The 12,500-nt window shown below is 33.5% G+C and overlaps 2 protein-coding genes across 3 annotated transcripts in view; one reads left to right on the forward strand and one right to left on the reverse strand.

Annotated features, from left to right (window-relative positions):
- The window catches only part of LOC144962853 (uncharacterized), a 50,082-nt gene extending 44,872 nt beyond the window's left edge, over positions 1 to 5,210 (reverse strand). The window contains exon 1 of the mRNA XM_078896189.1: positions 5,039 to 5,210. The gene's annotated coding sequence lies outside the window, so the exon portion shown is untranslated. The remainder of the gene's footprint in view (positions 1 to 5,038) is intronic.
- Positions 5,211 to 5,248: 38 nt separating this feature from the next.
- LOC144962856 (actin-2-like) overlaps positions 5,249 to 12,500 on the forward strand; it is an 8,209-nt gene continuing 957 nt past the window's right edge. The window contains exons 1-4 of one of the 2 annotated variants that reach the window (XM_078896196.1): positions 5,249 to 5,364; positions 8,341 to 8,531; positions 9,520 to 9,716; positions 11,310 to 11,483. In XM_078896196.1, the coding sequence (XP_078752322.1) occupies positions 8,372 to 8,531; positions 9,520 to 9,716; positions 11,310 to 11,483 (531 nt within the window). In that variant the 5' untranslated portion in view covers positions 5,249 to 5,364; positions 8,341 to 8,371. Of the gene's footprint in view, positions 5,365 to 7,510; positions 7,570 to 8,340; positions 8,532 to 9,519; positions 9,717 to 11,309; positions 11,484 to 12,500 lie in introns of those variants that run through there. The other variant, XM_078896195.1, reaches the window with a different exon arrangement.

A 12,500-nucleotide genomic window follows, 5' to 3' on the forward strand; every position in this document is an offset into this window, starting at 1 on the left:
GACTTACGTTTATAAAGATACGCTCGACGATGCAATAATGTTATTTAGAATTATAAACGTGATTCATAAGATCACCACGCCTCTGCGTCTTGATGAAGATGAAACTAAACGACGTGAAATAAACTGCTTTTGACAAAGTGCAGCTTGATGTCCTCTGTGAATGGGTAAATGAATGAAATAGTCGAATCTCAACAACAACAAAAAAGAAAATAACAATAATAAAATTGAGTTGAAGTTTCAATTCAATTTACGTTCCGGGTTTCCCATTTGTCAACCAAACACGATTTATAAAACAATAAAAAACGAATGAGAGATGAAAGGATGGCGTTGTTAAGGTGACTATTTCGTTAAACACTGAAATCAATCAAACACACAACTTTATTGATAATAATGGATCACAATTAGTCACTTATTCAACAACAACATTCACATTTATAAACAGATGTGATACTAAAAATACAAGTCAATAATAATTCACGCATCAAACCATCAAACCGGAATGTTCGAGACAATAATGCATGTTTTAAAAAAATAATTTTCGATTCTCAATGATCAAAATTAAATAATTTCAAAATTTCTTTTTGATTCATGAAATCGTAAATGCTGACTGATTCATTATTTAATTTTTACCATTCACTAGGATGCATGCAATGTACATATTGATTGATTAAGGAATATTATACGTTACTCTTGTTTTATTTCTAACGCATTCAAAGGTTTTAATCCGAATTATTCCCATTTTCATTAATGCGATGAAAACGACTTAGATCTTATTAAAATCTTCATCACAAGTGCAAGGAATGGCGAAATAAAATTACAATTATTAAGCAATAAATAGTGTACGGTAGGACCGGCGGATCAAAACTCTGAAGTCTACATCCGAGGTTTGCTCGCCATGTTTTATTTAATTTTGGGCAGATTAGACATCTGATGACGTTGTTGTCATCAGATCTCCTATGCCCAAAATTAAATAACACGGTGCGTAAAGCTTGTATGTAGACTTCAGAATTTTGATCCGCCGATCGTGAGAATCGAGACCAGAGGTTTGATCCGCAGATTATGTAGATCATCGGAACCTATCTTATCTTAACTGTTGTTGAGTTAAAAGGGGACAAAATAGGTATACATGGGTAGACATGCTTGTTGGATTTAAGATAATTAATAATTCAACAAGTCAATTTGATCAAATAATTTTTTCTTGTTGACATAGAATATAGATAGTGACGCAGAATCATTTCATTCTATACTACGAAGGCAAAACAACTCTGAGATGAAAAATGTAGATGCGGCCGGTAAAAAACGAACTCCACTACCCCCCCCCCCCACACACACACACACACAAAAGACGAAAACAAAGAGAACCTCAAATATAAACCCCGGAATTGATGCACCTCGTATATAGTTACTCAAATTGTTGAATCTAATTTCGTCACCGAGTTTATCATCATCATGATCATCATCATCATCACCATCATCATCATCATCATCATCATCATCATCATCATCATCATCATCACGATCATCATCATCATCATCTCTCATTATTATTATTATTATTATTATTATTATTATTATTATTATTATTATTATTATTATTATTATTATTATTATTACTATTATTATTATTATCACTATTATTATTATTATTATTATTATTATTATTATTATTATTATTATTATTATTTTATTTTTAAAAATTAAATTATTTATTTATTTATTTATATATTCACTTATTAATTTGTTTTTCTATTACTATTGTCACCATATCATCATTACTATTATTATCATCATCATTGATATCATTGTTATCATCACTTTTATTATCATTACAATCACCATTGTTATGGTTTTTCCTAGTGGGGTGGTTTTGGTGTTGGTGGGAACAAAGATGACGACGATGACGAGAATGATGATAATGAGGAGGAGAAGGAGAAAGGGGTCCAGAAGGAGGGCGATGGAGGTGTGAGGAATAGCGAAAGAGTAGGGAGATGGGCAAGGGGTTGAGAGAGAGGATTTGACTAGGGTGGTTTTTAAGTTGAAGGTGTTCAACCATCATATCTACTGTGTTTGTATCAAAAGCAACATCGACAATCGTAATGCTTTCACCGTTACTTTAATAGAAACGGCATCAATTACAATTTCCGTCGTTTTCCCTTCTTTTCCCCATTTAACTTCAAATAGGCCATTGAATGTGCGATGAATCTTTTTTACGAAACCCGCCGAAAACCATAGTATCCCCACTGGTGTACACTTCCCTGAGTCTCGGGCTCACTTCCCACTGTTGCCTACTTCCCATAACTTTGTCGGTTTTCGGCAGGTTTCCTAAAAAAGTAATTGCTTTTTTACGAAACCCGTCGAAACTCAGTCCCAGGTTCACTCCCCAATGGTGTACACTTCCCTGAGTCCCTGCTGCCTACTTCCCATAACTTTGTTGGGTTTCGGCGGATTTCATAAAAAAGAAACACCCATTGAATGTGTGTTGCAGTGGTCGCGATACTATCTTGGATTCACAATGGGTCGACAATTATGGCACCTCGACGGTTTGCCCTCAGGAAAGAAATTATACATTTTGCACTCCATATCCTCTGTGCACTCAGCAGAGATAGGGCATTTGTCTGAAAATGATCTGGTTGACAGAATTCTGCAATAAAATAGAACCCTTTCGAAAGGATAGCAAAAAATTTGACCTACGTCTTTGATAAACTATTTTAAGGTATCTTTTTTCAAAACGAGATGTGTGTTGACTACCTTAACTCGACTTTCGCCAGGTTTTGTGTGATCTGACCCGAGGCAACCACGTCCATTTTGATTGATCGAGGGGATAACGTAATTGTAGATAGGTAATTAATGCAACTGGTAGGAAGTTGATCGGCAAGAACACGTATAACATGACCATAAGCAAGTAGTATCCGATATGGTGTGTCGTGTGTTGTTTCCCTGCTGTTTATGTGTCGAATTGTAAACGATTAAGCGTTTATTTTGGGCGCGGCAAGATTTAAGTCCCACTTCAGTGGAATTTATAAACATCGTTTTTTTTCTATTGCTGTGGAAAGGAAGGGGCGGGTGGCTATTTGAATCATTCAAAAAATTATTATGTACATGTAAATAACTTCAAGGCCTATTAAGGTCAGTTGTAAAATTGAAAATAGACAAAAATAAAGAGTGATAAAAAATGTGCTTGCATGATATCCAAACAAAACTGAAGAGAGATTTAAATAACTATTTTTTGTTGGAGGTGGGTTGTCAAATAGAAACTTTCAAGATCTAGTTTAATAACCATCGCAATCATCAACATTTTTTAATTTCTAAACATCCGGTTTCATTCTGTCAAAATCATTACCAACGTTATAACATCGATACCACACATCATGGGCATTAGCAAGTTAACGAAATCCACGTCGAACGACGAATGACGAGCAAGAAAGCCCGGATCAGTCCTCTTGCGTCACCAGCAACTACTATTAATACTTCTACTACTGTGTGGCGTAAGAGGACAGATCCGAGCTTTCTTGCTCGTCGTTCGTCGTTCGACGTCGATTTCGTTAACTTGCTAATAATATCATCATTAGCAGCACCATCATCATCATCATCATCATCACCATCATCATCACCATCCTCATCATCTTCTTGTCATCGTCGTCATCAGCAAAAACATAATTTAAATGCTTGCCATTCATTCTTTCAAAAAAAAAAAAAGAGAGACAAAAATTCCTACCATTTGATGCCATCATTCTCTTTTCCATTATTGTCACCACGTCATATAATAATAAAGATAATATTGATAATGATGATACTGATGATGATAATGATGATGATGATGATGATGATGATGATGATGATGATGATGATGATGATGATGATGATGATGATGATGATGATGATGATGATAACAATAATTACTAACAATAGTGACAATAATAAAAAAAAAGAATAATGATGGTTGTGATGATGTTGATGATAATAATATTATCATTATCATTATTATTATTATTATTATTATTATTATATTATTATTATTATTATTATTATTATTATTATTATTATTATTTATTATTATTATTATTATTACTATTATTATTATTATTATTATTATATTATTATTATTATTATTATTATTATTATTATTATTATTATTATTATTATTACTATTATTATTATTATTATTATTATTATTATTATTATTATTATTATTATTATTATTATTATCATTATTTTAATTATTTTATTATTATTATTATTATTATTATTATTATTATTATTAGTAGTAGTAGTAGTAGTAGTAGTAGTAGTAGTAGTATTAGTATTATTGTTATTGTTATTATTACTATTATTATTATTATTATTTATTATTATTATTATTATTATTATTATTATTATTATTATTATTGCGTCGTCATCATCATCATCATCATCATCGTCGTCACCATCATCTTATCTTATCTTATCTTATATTATCTTATTATCATTATTATTTTCATCGTCATCATTATCATAGTATCATTATTATTATTATTATTATTATTATTATTAGTAGTAGTAGTAGTAGTAGTAGTAGTAGTAGTAGTAGTAGTAGTAGTAGTAGTAGTAGTAGTAGTAGTAGTAGTAGTAGTAGTAGTAGTAGTAGTAGTAGTAGTAGTAGTAGTAGTAGTAGTAGTAGTAGCATTAATTGTTGTTGTTGTTATACATATTATTCATATTATGATAGCCATCGTCATCATTATCATCATTATCATGACCACCACCAACACCAACACCAATCCCTTCGCCCTCAAAATATGATTTGGCTATTCTTTACATTTTAAAAATTGCTGGTATTTTTTTCATGCAAAAATTCTTAATTGAATCTTAATCACTCCTGGGCTCAATTGTGCATAATAAACATTTCTTACAAAAACCTGACTTTGATGATCAACACTTCAAGAATCACTTAACTAATACGTAATGAAAACTGCAAAACACTATCCAAAACAGTATCCTCACCGGCTTGGGGTAAAAATTGAAATATGACAACGTGATTATTAAAAACCAATTTACTTACTTTATTTAAAGGAATTCACTTTAGCTGATGCGTAAGCCAATAGCACCAGACAATGCAACGAAATCCAATATATTTTATTTCGGAGCTCACCCTGCTCCGGTGACAATGACAGGTAAACTGACTGTATTTTGTGAATGGGGATTATTTATACAAGACCCAAGTAAAGCCTGTCGCCTCTCATATGGACGGTGGGCGACAGCGCTGGTTAGAGTTAGAGTGTATATAAACTCGACCATCCATAACGATGAATCGTCCGATGAAGGTATTGAAGAATGACTTATACAATTCTATTTGGGATTTAGATTACAGACTACAAGAAGAACTGGGTAAGTAGTATGTTGTTAGTTGATATCGTCGATTTCAATTAAAAGTGCTCTGTGTCCTATATTTGTAATTTTCCATCATTGATCTCACCTAATCTAATAATAAGTAGTCCTTCAGAGCCATTAGGCCCATGGAGCCAGAGTTTTACCCCGGTTTCGTTAGCGTGAAACAGACAATATCAATTTCTTGCTTCCCTTCGGATAGGACGCTAGTCTATCTCAAAGTACTTTCTGTCAGATCTATCATACCCAGCTACCCAATCAATGCTGGGTGGACACAGGAGAAAATCTAGACTTTGCCTGGGATCGATCTCAGTCCCATTGCGTGTGGAGCGAGTACGTTAGCAACTGGGCTATTGGACCACCTACCTAATAAGGTTTCAAATTGATTTGCCGACCTGGGCAACATATTATGTACGTAGACAAGTTGCAATTGAAGAGTCGTGTCGCCAATGAAGCCTGAGTTGACCCTGATCAATGTGCACGTTTGCTTATCTTTTCTTCACGCGGCACATCTGTCTATCACAAATGGCGCTTGGCCAGGTAAAGAAATTGAGCAACTCGCTCAATCATTAATCATTACAATGAGCTGAGGACATCGTCTACTGAGAGTATAATAATAAATGTCGCAAGCTGAGGGACATATAACGTACATACACACACACACACACACACACACACACACACACACACACACACAACGGATCTGATCCCTTTTGCTATAGATAGTATGCGCTTGGCTAAGAAGCTCATAACATTGCCATCCGGAAGTATAACGGACCAACACATAAAACTGTGTTTATCCATGAACGTTTATACTCGGGTTAATACAGTTCAGTGAGCATTACTCATAAACGCGGATGGCAAAAAACAATTGCAAAGACCTGTTTGACGTCATCTTCGAACTATCTATATTATTATATTATTATCTTATCAGTTTTAACGACAGCATCAGTCCATTATCCTATTGAGCTCGTAAAACTATTGTTATCTACTGCTAATCAAAGAACTTGAATGGATTTTCATTCTTGATAATAAATTTAAAAGATATGCTATATGCGGAATCAACTGAATACCACAGTTTAATAAATATGAAGAAAAAGAACAAAATAAATATCAAGGAATGTTTCGGGCTCAAACCCTCCTTTAACCAACTACGAAAACAAAATAAACGGTTATGAATATGGCTGAAAGGAAAAGAGTAAGGTATACGACCAGAATGCCTATCTTCATTCAATTTTTCTATTAAGTATTAGTTAAGTAGAGATAGCCTCAGCTTTGAAATAGCAATTACTGTGTTGAATATGCAACATCACGGGTTATTGATAACAAAACTCTTTCCACTCTGTATTTACTTGCCAGATTTAAATATACGAGGATACCCACTTTCAACCAGTTGAACATAATATCAGTGGATCTTAGGATCGCCCAGTTGGTCCCCACAATTTGTTCTCGTGTGTGCTTATTTTCAATTTTTTTTTTAAATATTTTTTTTTATTTGGGGGGGGGGGGGGGGGGGGTTTGTTATGTTTGTAGGCTGTTTTATTATTGTTGTCGTTTGTTTTTCTTTTTCTTTTACTTTTCTTTTTTTGTTTTGTTTTGTTCTAAATTCGATTTTCCTGTTGATGTGTATCCCTTATGGTGAATATATATATATATATATATATATATATATATATATATATATATATATATATATATATATATATATATATATATATATATATAAATATATACATATAGATATATACATATATATATATATATATATATATATATACATATATATATATATATTATTATATATATTTGTGTGTGTGTGTGTGTGTGTGTGTGTGTGTGTGTGTGATTAAGTATAAGAACAGTTTTAATATTATATGGCGATATGCCAACTAATAAGGAAGGGTCGGCTGTCATCGATAAAATGTTTCTTTCAGTATCTACAATAAATATTGTGTAACTGTAACATTTTAAAATCATAACATACAATCGTTCAGTACCGTCATCTATGAAAAATAACGGGCTATTATGATTATTATGCTTTGGGGGCGGGGGGGGGGGGAGGATTATTATGAATGCGAAAACAATAATCTACGTTAAGAATGTTGAAAACTGTTCAAACTGTAACTCAAATTGTGGAGTAAAATTAGTATGAGTGTAAACAAAAAAAGTTGATCGCGGAGGATGTAGCCCGTCTTGTTTGTGAAGGTGTATCTAACTAAATCAGAACTTATTGATGCTAAATTAGCGAACCAAATGATAATTAATAAAATGCAAAAATGAAGATATTATAAAAATAATTAGCCATCATGCTGTGACTGACTGACGGGGGAGAGTGCGAGTGTTTTTGGGGGTTAGGTTAGACTGTTCGAGTCTAACAGAGATATCTTTAGTCATTAGAGACAGAGGCAATTTTCTCGATTCTCAGCTCCTATCTGAATCAGACTATTTTCATCGTAATATTTTGAAAGATGGTGTCGTTTTTTACTAAGCATTTTGAATTATATTCTTTTATATTAAGTATTGTGATTTCCCCCTATCATTGCATTGCATTATTTGAGGGACTTCATCGGGGTGTTAAGTTGGCTTCATATAAGAAACCTCTATCATCAGATTCAATGAGGCCTTTCAACTTTTTCTTTTTTGTTTATTTTCTTGTCTGTATGTTGTGTTTGTGCATGTTAGAAGGGCAGTATTTTTATTTACTGAACTTTTCTTAACACCTTTGCCCCACAGTCAAGTCAAAACAAGAAATGTACCAATTTTCTTCCATTTTTGGTATTAATGAGAATAATCATGGGGAAGGGTCAGTGGGAACACACGTAATCTCTCTCTCTCTCTCTCTCTCTCTCTCTCTCTCTCTCTCTCTCTCTCTCTCTCTCTCTCTCTCTCTCTCTCTCTCTCTTTAATATTAATATTCTTAAATTTGTCATCCTGTAATTTCCATTAAGTTTATTTTAAAATATATTTTTCATTTAGTCATGCTCATCTTGCACCAAGGGGATTAACCATGGGAGACAATGAAGCGGTTATTCTTGATTGTGGAACTTGTTTGTGTCGAGCAGGATTTTCCAGTGACACAGAGAACTCTCCCCGTATCGTTATTCCCAACATTATTGGCATATCAAAATCTAAAAATTTGAGTCTGACTGAAGAAAGGTATATTGGAGGTATGTAGATTTGTATTTATTAGACTGAACTTTGGAATACAGAAATTGTATTTGTTGTCCTCTTTTAAAACGACAATTGATAGCATTGGAAATGTCCAATGACAAACAATTACATATTTACCAGGTTTTAACGATGGCAGTGTCTACGTACACGGTAACCGGGCACCTAGCCTCAGGATCTACGTACACGGTAACTCCGGTAACTGGTTTGCCGCTACAATACAAGCAATGGATGGACCTCGCTCTGTGTGTGTGTGTGGGGGGGGGGGGGTGTGTGTGTTATTTAAAAAAAATAAAACAATACAATATAATTCATTAAAGGCGAGATTCAAGGGTACCACGTATGTTACTGTTACCGTGTACGTAGATCCTGAGGCTAGGTGCCTGGTTGGTAACGAAAATAATGATACCACGATATCTGCGATATTCCTCTTTATAACGAAGTTATGCATCTTTAATTGAACCCCCCTAAAACTTAGGAAAAGCGAACAGCAATTTCCACTCATAACGAGTTGGGTCACAATTTGGCTCCCACTGCTGCTGCTCACTAAACTGCCTAAAGTTACCTTGTACGTAGACTCTCCGTTTAACGATATGTCTTATGAAGATAGACTGAAAAAACTAAAACTACCATCACTTAAGTACAGAAGAATAAGAGGCAATCTTACAGGTACACATATACTGTGTGTATAGATGTGTGAAGGCATCGTACATCTTGTATTCGTCATATAGCAAGTTTTTACTATTTCATTCCAGTTAACAATAGTAATTCAAACAGATCAGATGAAAACTGGATACATTCTATTATCTTTCTTCTTTAAGCTTTAACAATGACAAGAAATTGTGGCGATTCAAACAGAGATTTATTTTTTTTATCACAATCATTGACTTCAGTTCTCCTTCATCACAATGTTGAAATGTTGCCTTTGTTTTGATTCACTTGTTTTCATTAAAAAAATATTCTCTCTTTCTATTTTCTTTTTCACAGATTCAGCATTGACAAATCGGAAAGAGCTCAATATCAGATTTCCTATTGAGCATGGTCATATAACAAATTGGGATGATATGCAGCTCATGTGGCAAGCCATTATTAGGGACAAATTAAGAGTTAAAGCATCAAATCACCCTTTCTTACTTACTCAAATATGCAACAGTTCAAGATACAATCTAGAAAAGATTGCTGAGGTAATCTAAGTTTCTAGTTATTTTATCCATACCTATTACCTATTACGGTAGGATTTATTTTTGGCAGCTCTTTCCAAAAATGCCTTAATCCTATTTGTCTACGTGTGATTATTTGTTGATTGTATCCGTACTTGCATTAATCTTTTTTCATTGTACCCTAAAACATTCTCGAAAGGAAAGCTTTTTAAAATTTATCTCTGCCTGCGAGTTTACATATTACATGATCAATCTCTTGCTCTTTCGACCCAACAGACAGGTATTTTGTTCTGTTTAAATCTCTTGGTGATCTTTATTTATTTTAACTTTCCCAATTTATTTCTTCTAAATTCATCACTTTCAAGAGCTCAAATTTATCGCCCATTTTGAATGAAAATTCTTTGATCCTACATAAATATCAGTAGTAGATTGACAGTATTACCACTGGGTGGGGTTCCTGACCTCCCATAGTGGGCAGGGAGGTACTTGCTGTGTCTTCTATCCCCCTATATCTGTTTTCCACCTTGCTTTCTGTCTTTGTCTTGGAATGAGATTACTTGGTTTTGTCCTGGCCCTGGCCGGATTCCTGGCTGGGAGGGAAACAGTCAAAGTCAAATGCATAGTTATTGTTTTGGGAGATCATATTTTTTTCTGTTTGTTCCCAGTTCCCCTTTGTTAATTCCAGAACTTTTAACTATCCCATTTTCTTCCTTTGGACTGGCGCTGATATGACCTAAATGCGTTGCAAGCGCCGTAAAACCCTTAAAAACAAAAACAATCAGTATTACCAGGTGGTTCTGAGATGACTAATTTAATGTTTTAGAACAAAATAATTTTGATCTTTCTAATCCAACCATACAATTTGATTAAAATCAGCAAACAATCACATTTCAGTTGTTACTTGACAAGATTCCACTCATAACATTTGAGTATGGGACATGTTGGATACGAGTAATGTAAACACTGGCAATACAATATGTATGCAAGCGGCAATACAAGCATATTTGAAGCCCATCAAATGATTAAATCAGTCTTTATTAATTTTTGAGCCCTCCTCCAGCCCGTCTATTTGAGGTGTTGTCAGCAATAATGCAACAGCTAAGTCATTGTTCTGACTGTCTCAGGTATCACAAACCATAAAGTGCAGGTGGGGGAAGAGAGACATTGTCTTAAGTGTAGGAAATGAAATTTTTAAAATTGGTGTGTTATTGTAACTTAGTGAAAACCAAGACTTAAAATAACTGAACACCAAGGGACTAGACTCTCAGAAGATCATATTAATATTTTGTTGCATGTCAATAATATTGGACCTTTAGTCTTACCCCACAGTTAGGTCGCGGGCTCTTAGACTGAGAACACTGTACAGAAGAGTGTTTGAAATAATTAGAATTTTTAACAAATCCTTTATTTATATTATCATTTATAATTTGTGTCACACATGATTTGTAACCATGTCACAAACTGAAATGTTGTGTTTAATGACGATGTAGAGAAGCTCTCACACAATTCTTCAACAATATCCATTTTTTCATAGATTTGTCTGTACAAGAGAGGTGTTTCTAAGTTGATTATAGTTTTTGCACTTTAACTTGTTGATAATTTAAATGGCTTTTGCAGATATTTTTTGAAAATTTTGATGTACCTTCATTGTGTATCATGCCAACTGGCGTGGCAAGTTTACAAGCATCAGGAATAGATACTGGCATTGCTGTTGAAATTGGCGGTGGAGCGTGTTTTTGTGTACCTGTGCATCACGGATATGGACTGAGACACCTTCAACAAAGAACTGAAGTAATTCTTAGATGGTTTAAGAACTGTAATCTGCCATATTAATATTTATGTTAAATTTTGGAGATTATTTTATTATGTGTGCGTATGTTGTGTGTGTGTGTGTGTGTGTGTGTGTGTGTGTGTGTGTGTGTGTGTGTGTTTGTGTGTGAGTGTGTATGTATGTATAACAGCAATCATTTTTTTCGACAGTACCGTCGGCATATCATGATTTCATTGGATCTGTAACATAGCTTGGAATTGTGCATAACATTAATATTTCTAAAAAATATAATCAAGACATCTTATATTACCTTTCAAATTTGCAGACCTAAAATGTTTTATTTGCTACAATTACATGTTGCTGACAATCATGCTACTTGATTTTGCACACAATACGTTCAATAAGATGGTGAGGAGGACGAGGAACAGATAATTGCGATAGCCTCATTTAGACTGAACAAAAATATATTTTCAATGTTTGCTTATACGTAGATTTAAGTACTGTGACATACTTCAATTCTCTTTAATTCATAATATGACATTTTGCATAGGAAATTAAAAGCATCCATTAACAACTTAGGATCAAAATTAACTTTAAGCATGAACTACAAAAATAGAGACAATGCTTGATAAGTTATATTTATATAGTGCTAAAATTCATATTTTGAAAATCCGATAAGTTAATAAAAGTGGACTGAGAGCCAATAAAAATCAATCTTATCTCATCTTATTCACTCTAATCATGTGAGCTAATTAGTGAATTCGTCGGCAAGGTATGACAAAAATCGTATTATTTCTGTTGACTTGTTTTGTACATTGATTTGTAAATCTTTGGTGTTTTTACGGAGAAAGTATGTGTAAGTAACAGATTTTCACTCAACCGTCCACAATAAAAACATAATGAGTACTTAAGTGCATAAAAGAAAATGAATATAAAGATTATTGAGAAAAAAAATCATAAACACATAATATCTCAAAACTTCAATTTTCATGTGTTACATTGCTGAAGCTCTGTTTTAACCTTATTATATATATATA

This window comes from Berghia stephanieae, chromosome 1, assembly GCF_034508935.2.
Source record: "Berghia stephanieae isolate SIO BIC M18660-M18661 chromosome 1, UCSD_Bste_1.3, whole genome shotgun sequence".
In the NCBI taxonomy this organism is placed as follows: domain Eukaryota; kingdom Metazoa; phylum Mollusca; class Gastropoda; order Nudibranchia; family Aeolidiidae; genus Berghia; species Berghia stephanieae.